This window comes from Taudactylus pleione, unplaced genomic scaffold, assembly GCF_031769625.1.
Source record: "Taudactylus pleione unplaced genomic scaffold, aTauple2 ptg000611l, whole genome shotgun sequence".
Lineage (NCBI taxonomy): Eukaryota > Metazoa > Chordata > Amphibia > Anura > Myobatrachidae > Taudactylus > Taudactylus pleione.
The window spans coordinates 4,656,014-4,676,214 of NW_028285013.1; the positions used below are offsets into that span (position 1 = coordinate 4,656,014).

The 20,201-nt window shown below is 42.8% G+C and overlaps 1 protein-coding gene across 1 annotated transcript in view; it reads left to right on the top strand.

Annotated features, from left to right (window-relative positions):
- Positions 1 to 18,573, top strand: part of FGFRL1 (fibroblast growth factor receptor like 1) — a 163,733-nt gene extending 145,160 nt beyond the window's left edge. The window contains exons 4-7 of the mRNA XM_088454289.1: positions 8,966 to 9,046; positions 9,816 to 10,100; positions 11,763 to 12,116; positions 13,339 to 18,573. Of these exons, the coding sequence (XP_088310415.1) occupies positions 8,966 to 9,046; positions 9,816 to 10,100; positions 11,763 to 12,116; positions 13,339 to 13,739 (1,121 nt within the window). The 3' untranslated portion in view covers positions 13,740 to 18,573. The remainder of the gene's footprint in view (positions 1 to 8,965; positions 9,047 to 9,815; positions 10,101 to 11,762; positions 12,117 to 13,338) is intronic.
- Positions 18,574 to 20,201: the final 1,628 nt, after the last annotated feature.

A 20,201-nucleotide genomic window follows, 5' to 3' on the forward strand; every position in this document is an offset into this window, starting at 1 on the left:
AGCATAGCTTCACTTGAACCAACACTGCCTTCGTGAAAATAGTTACACTGGCTACTACAACGGAATAACTCCTGATTCTTAAAATAGGACTTATGCCTGAAATCACCTGTTCAAAACTCAGACACACACTGTTGCTGGCACTTGACGCAGAAATTGAGATTAACTGACCTAATTTGGCAGCATCTGCAACCATGGAAACAAACTGTGGAGTCTACTACAGTGATCCGTCCCTCCCCTGTCTGATCTCAAATTCCTACCTAAATTATTACCCGTATCATTGATGTGAAAAAGAATACTTTTAAACAATCTGGACTGAGAGCGATGAACACCCCCCCCACACCCCATTTCTGTCTACTGGGTTCATGACCTAACTAACTAGCACAAAAAAACCCCTCTATCACAGTCTGCAGTAGTTGGCTGCTCGACTAAATTATATCCAAATTCTCTTTTTGTTTTTAACACGTTCTCTTACCGAGTTTAGACAGATGTGACTGACTGAGCCAGAAAGCAGCTCTACACTATACATCACCTGACTCAAGTGTCTCATTAAATGTAGCTGTTCTTTCCTGTCATACACTCCATTTTCCTGGCCCACCGACCCCTATAGTTTTACAGTCTTTTGTTTTTTCTTAACCTAATAACACCAGCCATGGGGAAGGAGGAAGGGGAGGCCAGGTGTTGCAGTACGTTGTAGTGCCATCAATGTTGGAGAGTCACACATTGCCTCCCTCCTATCCTTTTATTATTATTATCCTTTATTTATATGGCGCCACAAGGGTTCCGCAGCTCCTCACAAAGTGCATTAACAAATGAGCAAACTCGCAGAACAGCGACTTACAGTACAAGACAATACAGAATAAGAACATAGCTTATAAACATTGTTGCAGCGATCATAACACTCAAAAAAGCAGCAGGGCGTCAGCTACCAAGTGTTAGGTGCCCTTGTGGAGAGTTTTGAGTAGATGATCGTATGAGTGAGGGAAGGAAAAGCACATAAGGGAAGAGGGCCCTGCTCGTGAGCGCTTACATTCTATAGGGGGGCGATCCTACTATCTAAACCGGTGATAATCAACTTCGTACCCATCAGGGGCAGCATCAAGGGCCGCACATTGGGCCTGATCCAGAGACGTACGTAAACCCGATGATTTACGTACATTTCCAATGGCGGAGCTCACGCGCAGGACCCGTTCTGCGCATATATGCAGAACGATTCCTGCGTAACCGCACGCAGTTCCCCCAGGCCCGCGGCATTGATTGTGCTACGGGCCTTTGGGGACGGGGAGGGGGTGGCGCCGGGCTGCGTTCCAGGAAACTGGAGCCAGGGTTTGAGTGTTGAGGATGCAGATTTCCTGGCCTCGCAAGTGGGCTGGAGGCGGCCAGTCTGATGGTCGCGATGTTGATCCCCTGCTGCGTCTCCGGACCCTGCACTGGGATCTGCGATGCCGGCTGGAGGCATCTCTTACCCTCAGGCGCCTCCTGCAGGCATTAGCAAATTAGATGTACAGTTTTCCAGAGCCACTTCCCTGCGGTTGAGCAGTACTTCACATATCTGCATCAGGATCATCATCCTTTAATTTACGTGAAAAAAAAAATAAGTTTAAGCATTACGTGTAGTCGTTTAAAGCGATACCTGTCTGTAATATATCAGCAGGCAATTTAATCTAAGATTAATAAGTGTTACAAGCTATAACAAACACATCTGACAATACAGCAGGAAACAGCTGGAGGCTGCAGGTGAAAGGCAGGGAGGGACTCATGTGGCCCTCCGGACACCCATGGCCATCACTGATCTATACACATACATGCCTACTCTCCCGGAAGTTGCGGGAGGCTCCCGATTTTTCGGGTAACCCTCCCACTCTCCTGGTAGAGTAGGCACTTCTCCTGCATTCCTGCCCACTTCCTAGTGAAGTGGGGAGATTTTTACCAGAGATCGGGAGTCCCGAGTAGGTACGAGGCTTAATGACACGATTCTACAAGAATACTGTACTTTGGCCCCGCCCCCTATTTAAATATGAGCTATTGGCGTCAATTTAAAGTGAGGGGGCATGGCTTAATGACGCAAACAGTTAGGCCCTGCCGTCCACCTGCTTCTCCTCCCCTGGCTTCTCCTGGGGAGGAACAATTAAAAGTAGACGAGTATGTCTATACATGGCTATTTAATATTTGTTTAGTCTCCAGCACACTACAGCATTTCCTTTATTCTATCTTCAGTCATTTCCTCCCATATAAACCCTGAATTCTGTCATTTCTCACCATTCAGAAGGCAGCCTTTCATATATTCTAGACATTGGGGTATGGGTACTTGTTACTTTACGGACTCATTGCAGAGAGAACCCAAGTGTCCTACACTCATTATTATTATCAATCATGGTAATGTCTAAATCCCCTTCACAGAGAGGACCCTGACGTCATTCCCAGTGTCCAGCGTCATTCCCTACCATTCAAGTGGGCATAGAGGGGGAATATAACCTTGTAGCGAGCCACCGAGCCCGAAGCGTGGCGAGCACAGCGAGCCCGTGAGGGGACAACGTCTTTAGGTGGGGACAACTTTCGGTACTTGTGTACGAAAAGTACTCAAATATAATTTGAAACATTCACAAGTACCGGGGTATGTTTACTAAAGTGCGGGAATTTTAGAAGTGGAGATGTTGCCCATAGCAACCAATCAGATTCTAGCTATTTATCTTCTAGAAGGTGCTAGAGCACAGGTTCTCTAACTTGGTTTTCAGGACCCCAAACAGCGCATGTTTCCAGGTCTCCTCACAGGATCACAATTGAGATAATTAGCTCCACCTGTGGCTTTTATAAAATGTGTCAGTGAGTAATGAATACACCTTTGCACCTGCAGGGTGACCTGGAAAACGTGACCTGTGTGGGGTCCTGAGGACCGAGTTTGAGAACCACTGTGCTAGAGAAATGTAAAGTAGAATCTGATTGGTTGCTATGGGCACATCTCCATTTCTAAAAACTCTCTCACTTTCGTAAATATACCCCATTATTTCTTCACCCTTATTAGGACCTAAATGTATGTTCTCTATAGTAAATGATGTGAACTAATCCGTTTAATGGCCCTGCTAAAATTTAGAAGCAAAGCTTTTTGTTTTGTCCCACACGATGTATAAGTAGATTTCTCAGGCGGATAGGTAATTAACCAGAGATGGACGCCTCATATGCTTGGTGCAGTACTAGTAAGCCTTAATTCCTGGTAATTTTACCCAACATTCTGAATTTTGCCATGAAATCGTTTATCTTGTCAATCTAATTACGCAACTGACCTCTCTGTACATCCTGGAGAATGGTCACATGACCCAAATCTTCAGTCCTCTGATACCATCTGGACTCATTTTCATTACTCCTTCCACGCAATAGCAAATGAATGGCTTTTATTATTGCATTGAAAAATTAAACTCTATGATGTGCAGCCATGACGTTCGGCTGCGATCACCATGGTAGAATAAGGTACAGTAACATCGACAATGTTTTTGCGCATCTCTTCGTGATGCGAGGGAAAATTTTCGATATTGCTTAGCCAAAAAGTACCGTTTTGCCCGACCGTTCCGTTGACACTTTGCAACCATTGCTGAGAATTTAATAACCCACTATGTACACAGTCTGATAATACCGGGTACACACTTTGCTGATAGATTGCCCATCCTGTCAGCTGACGGACCGATTTGGCGTATAGGCAGATGTGCATACGCACTTACTGACCGTCCGATGTGTCTGGCCACAGGAATCGGTAATGATGTAATTGTCGGCGGTTCCTGCGGTTAGCATATGGGTCGGGCGTCCGTGCACACAGGCAGATGCGCATGATGTATCTGAAAGGTTTATAGCGTCTGCCATGCTACAGGGCCGATGCGATAACGTTTAAATGATTTGTGAACAAAGTATTTATGCATGAATTGAATGCTTAATTCCTAAAATGGTGCACTGTGCCCTAAGGTTGTGTAAACCGTAGCCACCAATCAGATTGCAGCTTTCATTTTATATTTTCATTTCTCTGATTGGATGCAACATTTAGCATTTTTACGGTTATGATCTCAAGTGTTGCACACACTTATTTTGGAACCATAAAGTAGCCTTCAGTAGTAACTAAAATCACAAACTACACTTCATTTAGAATGTAAGCTCTCACGAGCAGGGCCCTCTTCCTTCATGTGCTTCTCCTTATACCTTCTTCTACTCCTTTCTCCCCACAAGGGCATCTAACACTCGATTGCTGACTCCCTGATGCTTATTTTCAATGTTTTAATCGCTAATGCAGCAATGTGTACAAACCATGTCCTTGTCCTGCACTGTACTGTAAGTTACTTGTTACTTGTTTATGTACTATGTAAGGCGCTGCGGAACACTTGTGGCGCCATATAAATAAAGGATTATTATAATAATAAACACAACCAACAGATCCTGGTCATTGCTCTCCTGATCGTTCCCTCTTGTTCATATTTGAGCGCGCACTAGATCACCCGAGCGACACATCTTCCGTGCTGTGGTGAGTGGGCCCTAACCAGGCCTAGCCTCCCTTCTAAAAGCATTTCCTCCCTCTGCTTCCCCCTACGCCTGACAGGATTACATCACTTTCTCTCTCATGTCACTATACCCCCTCCCTATCTTTTATTCCGTGTTCACCCCTTGTTCTTCCAGAAGTGTTGAGCTGGGTCTGCCTTAATGGTGCTTAGTGATTGCTTCATTCCCCCCCCCCTCCCATGAGTGTTCCCTTTGAAGTGTGCTCCGGTCTCGGGATTAAGTTCAGGGGTCACTCTGTTTATTTATGCAAAGCTGGATTGTCTGTGAAATGGGGCATTCAAGGCCTCTGACATCAAACGTCGCTGGTCGGACTATCAGGTTGTAGCAGCGGCCGGCACCGTCTTAGAACAAATTAAGGCACCTAAGAGGAGATGAAGAGGAAAGCAGTAGGCCCGAGTTAGGTTTTATTGGGTGGTGATAATTAGGCGGCAAGCGAAGGAGAAATGTTCATGCATAGCATAGGCCGGATTATTTCTAAGGGCATATGTTTTGAGTGCGAACCCATTTGCATGCTTCAAATGTGTGTTTGGGTAAGTTTTGGAATATTGTAACATGCTCCATCGCTCTTTCAATCGGTCGCTATTGGGCGAGCAGCTTCTCCACCTGTCCACTTCTCCACCCTACTGCAGCACGGCTGATTGTTTCTCCGCCGTATGCTTGCCGTAATGTTTCATGAGTTTCATCTCCGCTTTTTCCAAGTTTAACGCAAAATTCAAACGCACATTTCTGACGTAATCTCACAGACACGTTTTCCTCATCCGCCATGACGAAACGTACGAAGATTTTCCACTCGCTGTGACCAAACATGACTATGGCAGTCCAACCGCAGGTTCAGACGCATCGATGTGTGAGCTTCACAATAACCAGCCATAGCGTTGCCACGACAGAGGCAGTCTCATTACTTTTCAATCAGCCCTCGTACTAGGGAAGATGGTGGTGTGCCTAGCCGCCCCTGCTGCCTGAGGGGGCGCCATTCGAAGTATAACAATGTTTAGGGGCGGAGCTTGCACCAAAGCAGGTGGGGCTTCACTAAAAGTGGGTGTGATTAGGTGGATATAAAGTAAGTTTGGGTGGCTAAGAGGCACTGGCTTATTTTGTTTTTGTTTTTTTGCTTTAAACTACTTTCCTTTATCTTGCTGCCCCCAAATATGAATGAAAGTAAATTGTATCCTAGCAGAGTTCTTGAGCATTCAACATCAGATACACCACTGGCTACCGAGTATCGTACGGCAATGGAATAGACACATGTGCATATACAATTCCACCGGAGACAGGAGCTGTGTGTGAACAGGCTCCAACTGAAAGGCCCCCTGTCATTTAGCTGAAGGTAAAAACATCTGCTGAATATGATACCTTTTCCATCGGACTTATTAAAAGTTTTCTTTGGCGCTGTTTCAGGACCTGAACTTCCGATTTGGTAGAAAGGAAATGAGCCTGTCAGAAATATCGCTGCCTGTAAACTGCTAAAAAGCAGAAAAGGAGAACTCTGTGTAATTCATCCTAGGAGAAGTAACAGCTAGCGCCACTCTTTGTGATGGAGTGAAGGTTGATTTTCAGACGTCCAATAATCATTGTTCAATTTTAGCCATGAGCATTAGAACTCAGAGGCTCCACTTAGGTGGTTTTGCACCGTGCGCCCCTTCAGGATTTTCCATCTCACAACGCACCTTGGCGCATTGTAGTTTGCAGAGGTGTCTCCTGAGGGCAGAGAGAAGGCGCCTACATTGGCTCGTATGGTGCAGACCATCTAGGGAGGTGCATGATTAGTGCTGCGCATCAAATTAGATCCACAGTGAGGGAAATAATGACTTAAGTGAAAAGTGATGCATTCCGTTCTTATTTAATAAGGTGCACAATTCTGTGTTGTGGGTGAGGTATGTCTTGCAAGAATATTTGGGATATAAACCCCTTTTTTCCCCCCCTCACACTTCATTGCCCCATGTACGGCTACATTCTGCGCGTTGTTTTCTCTGTGGTAATGTTTTTGGGATGCAGCCTCCGTCCTGTCAGTAACTGCACACAGGATTTTTGATAGTTGGCTGGTTTACAAGGGGAAAGTTGCATCTTCAAAGGATGAAAAGCATTTCAAACATTACAGCCAACATCAAAGACCTGGCAGGCAATCAAATGGTGGTGATGGAGAATGCCAGTCACATGGATCGAGATCTATATAATCTCACAAGCAGGGCAAGAGTGTTACAGGTGTAGTAGCACTGACACAGGGCAAATACCGAGACCCACATCATTGGACTGTCAGCACATAATGTAGCAACATTCGTAACATTTATACAGTATATGTATGTGTGTGTGGTCACTCCTGTATGGCTAAATATCTCAGGGTAAAGCTAATCCCTTGCCAATTTGAGGGTTCTTTCCCGCCAACCAGACCATGTTTTCTTTTTTGAAGTTATGTTCCAATTACTTTGTGCGGATGAGGAGTGAGGGCAGGGGGGTAAGTGGCAGTCTAACACTTCAAAAGGCATGCCCCTGGGGGTGTGGCCATGCACTACTCACACCCTGTTGTAAAATGGCCACGCCCCCTGCCGCCCCCCCCCCCCCCCCCCCAGAGTTCAGTGTTATATTGCAAATGCATTGTTTTTCCTTGCACATGAAATCTTTGCTTACTCGCAGTCATGACAGGAAAGTCCATTAGTTTAACATCAATGGATTATGGCCCTGATTCAGACCCACTCGCAAGCGGCTGTTCGCTCGCAAGTGGGTCGATGGTCTGCACTGAGCATGCGCACGACGGAGGGAGCTCCGTCGTGCGCATGCGCCAGACGCGACGAGCGAAGGAAAGTCCTTCGCTCGTTGTGTCTGATCAAAGGGGGCGTGCTGTCGATGTTGATTGACAGCACGCCCCCTTTGGTGGGCGTGCCGGGGGCGTTCCCAAGGGAACGCCTCCCGTCAGAAGCCGGCCCACTGACATCACTAGTGATGTCAGTGGGAGTAATTTTGGCTCTGATAGAGCCAAAATCACTCCGGGCCTTGCGCAGGCTCCGGTTCGCAGTTTCGAAGGTCGCGATGGTCACGACCATCGCGGCCATCAAACTGCACGCTCGTATAGGCTGTGGGTGGTGACCCACAGCTATACAAGCGTCCAGGAGGACGCTCCATTTTTATGGAGGGCGGCCCTCATTCAGAGCGTGCGCTCTGCTCAGAGCGTACGGCTCTGAATGAGGGCCTATGTCTACTATGCATCTCTTCACTGATACGAGTAGTCACTGTTGGCTGCATCCGCTGCTCTATCGCGTCATCTATCTTGATAATGTATAGACATTTTTTTCACTCTCTGCAAATATATTTCATATTGGCTTATTACAGTTTATAAATTGTAGGACGCCAGTAATCCAAATAGATAGTAACACGTAACGATTTTGTAACCAACGATTTTCTGTCAGATTTTCCCTTGAAAAAGTGAACGATTTTTTGAAGTGTAATTAACGATTTTTACAGCGGTGAAACGAAAAATGTTCCTTCCCTTAATGAAAATCGTTATGTTGGACAGTCTGAAATGGACGATGAACGATAGCTACAAACGGGAGCGCGCTTGAACGATTATCGTTCATCGTTATAACTCAGAAACTGAACGATTTTTTTGAACGATAAAGACGTCGTTAACGACAAATCGTTCAAAAAATCGTTACGTGTGTATGCACTTTATGTCTTATAATTGACAATGTTTTCAGTTGATTTTATTTGTTAAACTTAAGTTTTCTTTTTATAAGGAAAGAAAATAAGTAATGTGTGAAGGGATTGGATCATGTATGTTAGGGATTGGTTGTGCTGTGTATAGTGACCAGTGCAACCCCTCGTTGAAGGTTGCGCTGATACAATACTGCTTAAATGGTGGGTGATTGCAATGTGAAACTTGTATTTGTCACTCCCTGGCCACCATAACGAAAGATTTTAGATTTGGGGTCATGTCATTAGCCGTTGATAAAGATTAGGCAATATTTCTGTACTCACAATCCCCTCAGTATTGGGATGCAATGTAATGGTATGATGGATTTATTAATGTACTTGAAATCCATGAAAACACGATTCAAGGGCATATTGAAGCCGTTTGGGTACTTGTATACTCTGATGTAAGGATTATGTCAGAGGTTCCCAAACTCCGCCATTACAGTCCAGGTTTTAAGGATATCCATGCTTGAGCACAGGTGACTTAATTAGTACCTCAGCCAATTTGATTTAACCATCTGGGCTCAAGCTTGGATATCCTTAAAGCCTGGACTGTAATGGCGGAGTTTGGGAACCTCTGAATTATGTTATACCTTGTGCTGAGTGAGTATTCCTTGTTATACATATTGCTTATGGTATAACTGCATCCATATGTTGTAAGGACGGCTGAATCGATGAATACTTGTATTCCTGATGGTAATTGTGTGTAGTGTAACAGAATGTTTTTTGTTTTTCTTCTATTTTGTAGATGATTCCAGTGCAGGGAAACCCAACCAGCCTCCCGATGGACATAATCCAGATTTAGAAGAGTTTTCCAACAAGCAGTGGGGTACGTTGGCACTTTCTGTCAAACCCATTTTACCACAAATATTGGAATGAATACAACATATTTACTTATTTATATTGTCTAGATAAGGTTTTTAGTATTGACAATGCCGTCTGACAAGTAAACGGAAGGTGAATGTCTCTTCTCCAGTCCACCCGAATAAAAGAAAAAAATATTCAATTTACCAAATGAATTGTATGTATGAGATATAATATTCTATAGGAGGGTTAGGCAATGTGTGACACTCCAGATAATGTGGAACTACACACCCCAGCGTACCCTGTCAGCGTTGTTGCTGCTAGATCATGCTAAAATTGTATCAGGGAATGTTGGGAAATGTAGTACCACAGCAGTTGGAGTACCACCTGTTGCCAACCCATATTTTAGAGCAGTGTTTCCAAACTCCAGTCTGCAGGAGACCCTAACAGTGCGGGTTTACCATATTGCCTTACAGGAGCACAGATGTATTCATTACTGACCCACACATTTCACATTGTGATATTGTTGGGAGATCAGGAAAACATGCACTGTTGGCCTTCTCCGAGGACTGGAGTTTTAGAGCATCTGTTGGATCTGGAATCTTTTAGACTTAGAGCAAGACCATCAGCTTATTTGTATATCTTGAGAAATAATGCAGACTGTAACTAGAACATTGGCAGCTCAAGTAGCCAGCCCCTTGCCAGACCATTGACGCTGGTTTATCTTGACAGTGCAGACGGCTTAGACTTTATTATTGGCCTATATGAAACGTAATCCACTTTCTTTTTCACAGCCCGACCTCGGTTTACCCAGCCAGCGAAGATGAGGAAGCGAGTTATTGCCCGCCCAGTGGGCAGCTCCGTCCGGCTGAAGTGTATCGCCAGCGGGAATCCCCGGCCAGAGATCACGTGGCTGAAAGACAATAAGCCCCTGACCAATCAGGAGATTGGAGAGAACAAAAAGAAGAAATGGACGCTCAACCTCAAGAGCCTCAAGCCAGAGGACAGCGGGAAATACACGTGCCAAGTGTTCAACAGAGTGGGGCAAATCAACGCGACGTACAAAGTGGAAGTTATCCGTAAGTACCGGCGCTGGACCTAGCGTTGACGGAATCTTTCTCTTCCCTCTCTGGTATCAACAATGAGAAGCACATGAGCCGGCAAGTCTGGTGCTCACAGGAGGAAGCCTAGGAGACATCTGGTAACGATCAAGAATCAGCTGTGTAGAGACACAAAAAACACGTGTTTACACTAAAACCAGGAGCACAGACAGGAAAATGAATCAAACCTCATCCTAATGTCAGATTTGGCATTTTCACTGTATCAAAACCAAGGGGGGAAAAAAAAAAACCATTAACAAACCAGGGAAAACACAAGCTGCTCTGCCGTTCCTAGCGGCCTGTATGTGCAACTAGGCTGCTCGTCTGGGCCCTACTTGGCTGGGTTACAGGAGTCTAAAATATAGTAATATTAGATATATAAAAATAACAAAAGGCAGCTAATAAAAAAAGAATAGTTTTATGAAGTGAGGAAACCCTCACCATTGGCGATATTATAGTTCTGGTTCATGTCTCCTACCACACTCATTTTTTCCTGCTTCCCTATCGCACTGGGGTTAAGAGGTCTTCACCGAAAATCGAACCCAAGTTGTATACATTTTGGTATCGGTTCCGTAAAATGGTTTGTTTCTAATTAATACCCACTGTGAGGTCATTATCACGCACTACGTCCAATTGGGGACAGGCTTTATTATAAAAAGTCCATTGAGTCAGGGGTGTTGTAAGACTGAGTGGGGTCTGTGTGCAGATGTCCGCGTTCCCCTCCACCCTGAAAATAAAGATTGCGCATGCACATAGTATCAGACCATCTCTAGCTCTGTTTCAGAGCCTCCCGCGCATGCTTACATTTCTGCTATTATCTTAGAGAACATGGCGACAGCATATGTTTGGCCATTGCATCAAAGATATGGCGTCAGCCGTAGATGATGCCAGAAATATGTGATGGGTCTCGGGCAGGACGGGCAGAATGTAAGTAAAGCAATGGGGGCAGGCTGTGTGTTGTGGGGGTCCCTGGGCCCATTATAGATACGCCACTGCATTGAGCCAATATAAAATCTGTATTATAGACCCAGTACCCAGACTCCGTAAAACAAAAATGTCTTCCGAATGTTTAGACGACTGATGTACTTTTTAAGGGCACATCTGGTGCACATCTCTGATTATAGATTTGCATTTAAGAAGTTATGTATACTAACGGTGGGCCAGATACAGAGATGGACGCTCATGGTGCCGCAGTTGCAAATATGTACGCGAAAATATGCAAATGTGGCAGACGCCTAGATTTGTATTGAAACGCCCACACGACTCCTTCCAAGCGCCTGTGTGCAAAGGCGCAGCATCAAAAGCAGATCCGGAGCCATTTTCATTGCGCAGGGGATCGCAGACGCAGGCTGGGCTTGAACAGGTTTATAGGTGTTCCAGAAATGATCCTGCTGGGTTTGCATCCAGGTTTGCCATCTATCATTGTGGCCGAATTGGACATCGATCCCGTCGCTTAGATCAAGTGAAGATTTGTTCAATTATCCATCAATACGATGATTCTAAAAGAAAGATAATGACAAAGTCATTTATTCCCTGTAGTCAAAATAATGGCTCTATTCACATCGTAGGGAAGCGTAAAGCAATGACTACTACGTTTAATATTTAACGACTGCATTGACCTTTTTGTTGCTTTTCCCGCAGAGAGAACAAGATCTAAACCGATACTGACGGGTAATCATCCTGTCAACACAACGGTGGACTTTGGCGGCACAACGTCTTTCCAGTGTAAGGTCCGCAGCGATGTGAAGCCAGTGATCCAGTGGTTGAAGAGAGTCGAATACGGTCTAGAGAATAAGTACAATTCTACCATAGATGTCGGCGGACAGAAATTCATTGTTCTCCCCACTGGAGACGTTTGGTCTCGGCCCGATGGTTCCTACTTGAATAAACTTATTATTACTCGGGCCAAAGAAGAGGATGCTGGGATGTACATTTGCCTCGGTGCTAACACAATGGGATACAGTTTCAAGAGCGCGTTTCTGACAGTGTTGCCAGGTGAGCATAAACTGCGTAACTCGTGCAAGTAAACAAAAATAGCATGTTTAAAATGGATCTATTATTCACACACACATGAGGCAGCCATTTTGTGGTGGGATGGTTCAATGGCGTAACTAGTTCCTAGTAGATTGATAGGCTGAGTATTGGTTCCACAGTGTGTATCTGACCAGTCCAGGTAAATATATTGGTCCATGTAAAAGAATAAGGATTGGTAAAGATGAAAGTCTGGGAGATGACTGCTGAGTCTAGTAGTGGTCTGTGTGTGTGGTAATAGGCCTCGATCATTCAGGAAGTTGTTTGGCCGCTCAGCTATAACTGGGTGTGGTTTATGGGTGAGTAGGTGGAATATAGGGCCCCTGTCGGGATCTTCCATTTCGGGATGCCGATGTCAGTCTTCTGACCACCAGCTTCCCATCCGCCAGAAAATCATCTGGATTCCGATAATTATTATGTGCTTCTAATACTCTAATACTCACTTATAAGACCAGTAGAGGGATAATAAGTGCACTCTGGCCAATATTTTGTGTTTGTTTTATTTAAATGCTTCTATCCATGAAACCGAATTAAGCAGGACAGCTGAATAGTTTGAGGTTGATCCATTGTTTTGAGTAAAACTAGGTAAACAACAACCACTGCGTAGTTTAATACAATAAACTAGATATTCTCCGGAGTGCTCTAAATTGCCCCAGAAAATGACGGCTATTATATGAAAAGCACTGGATGAACTTCATGTTGTCTGGCAGAGAGGAATCTGGCATCTGTAGCTATGCGCAAGCTGGACCTCGGAGCCTCAGTTTCTGGCTCGTTGACATTCGAGGAAGGTATTAGGGACAATTAACCACATTTCGTTCCTAGGCTGCGCTAGGCAGCGAGACTCACTGCTGAGCGATGGTATTTTGAAACCACATGTTGCCGGCAGGAGTTTATGCTGCTACATTGAGGCAAGAGAAAATAAAACAGAACCTCGAAGATCTGCGCAGAACAAAAGCAAACTGTTTGTTTGTCCTCTAAGACCTTAATGAGACACCTACAAGAAGGCTTTATTTGTTGGCTGAGTACGTCGCTACTTGGCAGATGGTTTGTTATCAGAAAACTGTAGTGCACTAGTAGTCCGTAGCTATGCCTGACATCTGTTTCTCATTGTCCTTTTCTGGTTTTAATCATCTCTATCCATATATATATATTTTTTTCATCCTTTTTGCCTTCTCTCCTACAACAGATCCGAAGCCTCCGATTGCACCTGTGAGTGGATCGTCCAGCAGTCTCCCGTGGCCGGTGATTATTGGTGTTCCAGCCGGAGCCGTTTTCATATTCGGGACCATCCTCTTGTGGCTTTGCCAGACCAAGAAGAGGCCGTGCTCCCCTCCCACGGCGACAGCTGTCCACAGACCGCAGCCGAGGGTTTGCATACCGCCTATGGTGGATAAAGACTGTATCTCCTCCATAAACTATGAGGAGTACGTTGCCCAACAGCAACATTTACTTCCCCAAGGACCTCTTATGGCCAATGGAGTCGTGTCCAAAATGTACCCAAAGATTTACACAGACATCCACACTCATACGCACTCTCACGTAGAAGGCAAAGTTCACCAGCATCAACACATTCATTATCAGTGTTAACGGTCGCACATAAAAAGAACTTGTTTCCTCAGCGGTACCTCAAAAACAGACTGCCTGGATCGGCGCACACTGCCAGTAGACGCGGATAGCGGAATGTTGTGGTTAACCCAACGCATCTGTTCAACTTGGAAATGGAATCATGAAGGAATATTGTAGAATCTCTGTGTAATCGGGGGACAATGTTGCTGTTTTTGTTTTATTGTTTTTACTTTGTGTTTGTTTTTTTTGGAGGGGGGGGTGGGAACTAAAAAAAAAAAAAAAAGAAGCACTGTGTTCCTACAAATGAGTGGGACATAAATCGGTCACTGTTCTTCCACTCAAGAGTCACTCATGCTCACTAGTGCCGTTTTTATTTTTCTACTTGTCCAGGCCGTAAGTTCTGGGCAAGATTTGGGCACCTTGAGAGGTTCAGCCCAGTGAGAAGGAACTGGTGGAAGGATTTGTATGAAGACAGTCATGCATAGCATTAGATATAAGCTAGCACGTTCGAGCAATGGACAATATCCTAGTCTTTATGGGTGTTTTTCATGTCCCTTTAAAGTGCCTGTTCCCCCTTATGACCCTATCACAGAGCCACAGTCTCGCCAGACACCCTACGTCTTTAAGTCTCATGTCTTCCCAGCCACGATCATCATTCTCTTTAGAAGATAGAGGAAGACACAAACGGCAAAGATCTCTCTGATCTAGTCCAACGTAACCGAACCGTTTAGAAAAACGATAATGTCTAACTAGATGGCATGTACTTTGGCAAAGCAATATCTTATAGTCGATACAAGCAATAACATTTCAGTGGCTTTGAATGATGCCTTATAATCATTACTATAATGATACAGACTTTATAAAGCAATTTGTGACTATAGAAAATGTGTAATTCTATATAGATTTTAAACTAAAGCCATGTATATTTAATTTATTTTGTTAAGCAGAAAGAAAATGTCTATGTAAAATATTATTTTCAACAAAATGTTAATTTCTATATATATATATATATTTTTCCGAGTGAATTTGTTATGGTTATTTTAGATGTGACTCCATCCGTGTAATAATGTAGCAAAGAACAGCGGCCATTTAAAGTCTACAGTATTACAGTATTGGGGGAAAGATGTTGGTTAGTATATGGTGTTAAAATGGAATTGGTTTAGCCCTGTGTTACAATCAGATCCCTCACAACGACTTTACTGTGGTCTTTAAATTGCTATGAAAGGGCCATATTCAATTAGCGGCGAAAACTGAAATTTTTTTTTACCATAGGCGAAAACTGACGTTTTTCGGCAAAAAAGGGCAATATTTTAGCCAAAAAACAGGCGAAAATGCAATTGGCGAAAAAAAAAAGTTGTCTCCATCCCAGACCAGGTGAAAAAAAAAATGCTAAATCCCTATTTTTGGCTAAAAATCTGGGGATTTCTTTGAGAACCCTTTGGACACCCCCCCCCCCCAATGATAAATTACCCCAAACAAATTTGTAAGTTGTGCACTTTGGAGAAAAATGGCCACACAATTTTTGGTGAAAAAAAAAAACCTGTTGAAAATGATGGGAAGCAATTTTTTTTCATGAAAATACTGTTCCACGTAAATTGGGGGTACAGTAAAATGGGTGCAAGTATATTTTCATGTCGTACAAACGCAATTTTAAAAACTAAGAAAAAGCGTGCTGCGACTGCGTGCAATGTTTAAGATACTTCACACATCAATACCGTCCCCCGGAAAAAAAAAATTTTAGCCAAAATTTGCACGCCCGTTTTTCGCCAAAGTGTGCAACTTACGAATTTTTTGGGGAGTAATTTGTCATTAGAGGGGGTGTCCAAAGGGTTCTGAAAAAAATCCCCACATTTTTAGCCACAAATAGGGAGTTTGCATTTTTTTTTCCGCCTGGTTTTGGATGGAGAAAACTTAACTTATCTCCAGTTTTTTTTCGCCAATTACGGTTTCAGCTGTTTTTTGGTGAAAATATCGCCGCTAATTGAATATGGCCCAAAGTTGGAGTCTTATTTTTGTATGCTTTGCTAGAATATACTTCTGTAAGAACAATGATCCTGTTGACAATCCTGTACAGAACCCTCCGTCATTTTTAAGGTAAAAGCTTTAGCAGACATTTGCTGAAAATGTATATTTTATCCCGATAATCTCTGAGTCTTGCATGTTCCTCTGCAGACCTATTTACCATAATTTCCTAATCTCAACAGTTCTGGTTTTAACCAGAAGCAAAAATATTCATAAAGTAAACCAAAGTTTTTTTTATCTCACTTTTTTTTTTTTGTCTACAAGTGTCCAGTAGGATATATAGGGGTAGATGTACTAAGCCTTGGAGAGGGATAAAGTGTACAGAGATAAAGTACCAACCAATCAGCTCCTAACTGTCATTATTCAAACACCGTCTGTAACATGACCGTTAGGAGTTGCTTGGTTGGTACTTTATATGTCTCCACTTTATCACTCTCCAAGGCTTTGGTACATCTCCCCCATAGGCAGAAACTATTTTTCAAAAAGACTCTTATTTCTCTCCAACTTTCTATTTGTTCAATACAATCGTTTGTCCCGTGGAATGAAAAAGAAATATAATCCCATAGACAGCAGTATAATAGCGCCACCTAGTGAACAAGATACTGAAAGCTGTGGCGGGACTGCACAGCAATGTTTAAGGGGAAGACCTTTTTCTCACCGAAAAAAAACTCCAGTACTCTTCTCAAGTAAACGTTTGAGTTTTTGTATGAGGGTGGTGTTTTTACACCTGTCTGCATTCCCAATTTTAATATATGGACACACTTATCAGTGCCTATGGCTCATCATTACCACACCCCAGATGTATACAGTGATTTCCCTAATTCATAGTGACCACGCCTCCAATGCATAGGCCACACCCCATTTGTCTGCTGCAAGAAGAGCACTATGGAAGGAGAGTATGGCAAGCTTATTTAAGTATTTCTTTATGATAAAATCCTACTACAGAAGATCTTGGGAAACAGCATTTCCAGAACACAAAACAATGTTTTTTTTTTTTTTATTATTATTTTAAATGCTGTCTCAAGAAACATGCGCTGTTACAAGTGAAGTAAAGCAACAATAACTGTTTGCACATTCTTATCTTCTTTATTTAAATTAAGAACAGCACATGTTTCATTTCAATTGACACATAACATTTTTCATACCGTACGATTAAGAAATTAAGCCAAATGCCGCTGCTAGTATCTAGCCAAACATATGTATATGGTTATATCATCCTTGTGCCTTAGGATTTTTTTTTGTCTGTTTAAACAAAACTACTGGGCTATGTTTTTCTTTTTACAAATGCCACACATATAATAATAATAATAATAATAATAATGTTTCCTCACTCACGCATTTCGCAAAATAAAATACCCTACATTATTTGCTTTCTAAATTTTCCAGTAGCCCCACACAGCATCATCAGCCATGTTGTGAGATGCACCTAAAATTGATGTGTACCTTCCAACATTTCATCCCTTGTTTCTCCCAGAAATGCCTACTTTTGGGTCTAATCTCCACTCACCTTTGTGTAAGCCCCTCCCAAGGTCGGCAAATCTGGTCCCCTGCCAAAGTCTAGGTACAGTCAAGTGCATAAATATTGGGACATTGACAGAATTTTCATATTTTGGCCTCTATTCACCACCACAATGGCTTTAAAATGAAACAAACAAGATGTGCTTTAAATGCAGACTTTCAGATTTAATTTGAGGGTAATTACATCCAAATCAGGTGAATGATGTAGGAATTACAACGTTTCTATATGTGCCTTCCACATATTTCAAAATATGAAAATTCTGTAAATGTCCCAATATTTATGCACCTGACGTTTGTTTATTTATTTATGCATGTTCATGAGAATGCAGCCTATCCATTTACAAGGCGTCATTGAGATTAAGGAGGCACATTGGTCAGTGGTGTCGTTAGTACCTAGAGAATCATTAGGCTGCAGTCTAGAGCACAAAATGGCCGCCAATGCGAATGGCGGGCAACAGCTGCACTTGCATGTTCTCAACCTCAAATGTGAATAAAAACACCTTAGACATTCTAAACCAGGGATGGGGAACCTCAGGCCCAGGGGCCGTATAAGGCCCCTGGAATCATTTGGTCTGGCCCTCAGAGCTTTTTCTGCTAGCCTCATCTGGCTAGCAGTTGTCTAGAATGGCACCCTGCAGCCAGAACCTATGCAGCAGTGCCGTCTGGAGCGTCCTTAGGATGCTACAGACTGTCACATTGCTGACCTTACAGCATAATCGGCGATTGTGGTATCGCCCTCGTGTGACATCACACAGGAGGGAACGTGGCCTGCACCAGGCCCGCAAATAATGTTATATATATCAAAATGGCCCTCGGCAGAAAAAAGGTTCCCCACCCCCTGTTCTAAACCGACGGGTAAATCCAGGACGACCAGTCCATTGTACATTTGCCCAACCTATCTGGTTGTTTCATATTTTTATTTCCGCAGTGAGAATTCTCACAAGACACATTTCCAAACCTATTTCATAAAGTCATTAATTTAAACTACGTACACGTCAGTGAAACACATGGAAACATTCATCTAATTTTGTTAGGTGTGTTGTACAGATAAAATAAATTCCCAACTTCTGGGCAGAATATCTTTTTATAAAATTTTATTTTTGGTAATGACAAAAAAGTTTTTGTTTTTTTTGTGTGTAAATGGTCGTGTTTTATCTAATGAAGCTAAATGCCTGATAATATGTCCCCTGTAATAACCGCCCTTTTTATGTTTGCATCTAGACATGTAAAAGTGTATATTATACATTTTTGTATAGTAAGATGTGTATAAAATGTGCCATATGGAGCTTTCATAAAATCTGCTTATGGCTCAGAACTGGCCGGTCTCTTGTGTGTTTCTCATGTCTTTTCCTTCTACATTGATAAAGTAATTCTGGGGATTTACCGTCCACCCGATTCCAGCACTTTTGAAACACAGTTTGTAAGCAGCATAACTATTCAGTAAACATTTGAGAAAAGCAAATTAAGCCCGTGGTTTATATGGATGTAAGTAGTAACATACTAGTTTGAAAAAAGAAAGTTCATCAAGTTTAGTATTGGTTCTCATGCTTTCTACAACTATCCCCCCAAAAATAAATTACTTGAAACGTGTGTGAAAGCTGCACCCAATTTCATTCAACTTGAAATATAACAATTCATTATAATTCCAACAGGTAATAGTTTTCCTTAGATCATCCTCTTATCTATCTATGATATATATATATATATTTATATATATATATGCAAGTGTATAAGGTCTTTAGCGACTGGCGTGTTAACAATGTAAAAATTATGACATATACAGGAAAGTGTTTTGTGCAAAAAAGTTATCATAGACGTAGCAAATTTATCTTATTTAATTGAGTTAAAAGATTGACAAACAGACACAAAATAAATATTGAGCTTCCAAATGCTCAAACAGACTCTATTAATGACTCGCAGGTCTCACTAATCCTTTGTGCAAAGAATGCGTGTAATAAAGTGCAAAATTTGTAACCAAGAGAATATGTCCCTTAAACACATATGATAAAAAATAAATATACAGAATATAAAAAAAAATTTCACTTAAATGAGACAGTATCTGTTAAAAATAGGCACAGGAGAAACAATACTTTTAAAAATGTATATATAACATTTAAAAAGTAGAAGCAAGAGTTTAAAAGAGATATATTTTATCAGGCGCTTATCTTAATAGTTCATTGAGGCAAGAGGCAGCCTGCCAACGCGTTTCATCCACAATGGACTTCAAGGGGTGTTGCTAACATGGGGTGATATATACACACACACACGCACTGATTGGCCATAAATTTAAAGCCACTTGCCTAATATTGTGTAGGTCTACCTCGTGCTGCTAAAACAAAAACAGTTCTGAAACCTCGAGGCGTGGGCTCCGTTAAGACCTCGGAAGGTGTCCTGTGGCATCTGGCACCAAGATGTTAGCAGCAGATCCTTAAAGTCCTGTAAGTTGTGAAGTGGAGCCTCTTTGGCTTGGACTTTTTTTTTTTTTCTTCTAGAACATTCCACAGATGCTCGAGTGCATTGAGATTGGGGATTTTGAAGGCCAAGTGAACACCCCTTTTTCATGTTCCTCAAACCATTCCTGAACAATCTTCCCCAGGTAAACAGTGCACACACCGCACACCAGCCATTCAAAATGTGATTCATCAGACTAGGCCTCCTTCCATTGCTCCATGGTCCTGTTCTTACTGTTGGCGCTTTGTACGGAGGACAATTGTCTGCATGGGCACTCTGACCTGTCTGTGGCTACGCAGCAAGCGGCAATGCACTGTGTGTTCTGATACCTTTCTATCATAGCCAGCACTGACTTTTTCATCAGTTGTGCTACAGTAGCTCTTCTGTGGGATAGGACCAGACGGGCTAGCCTTCCCTTCTAACGTGTATCAATGAACCTTGGGCACCCATGACCTTGTCACCAGTTCACCGGTTGTCCTACCTTGTACCACT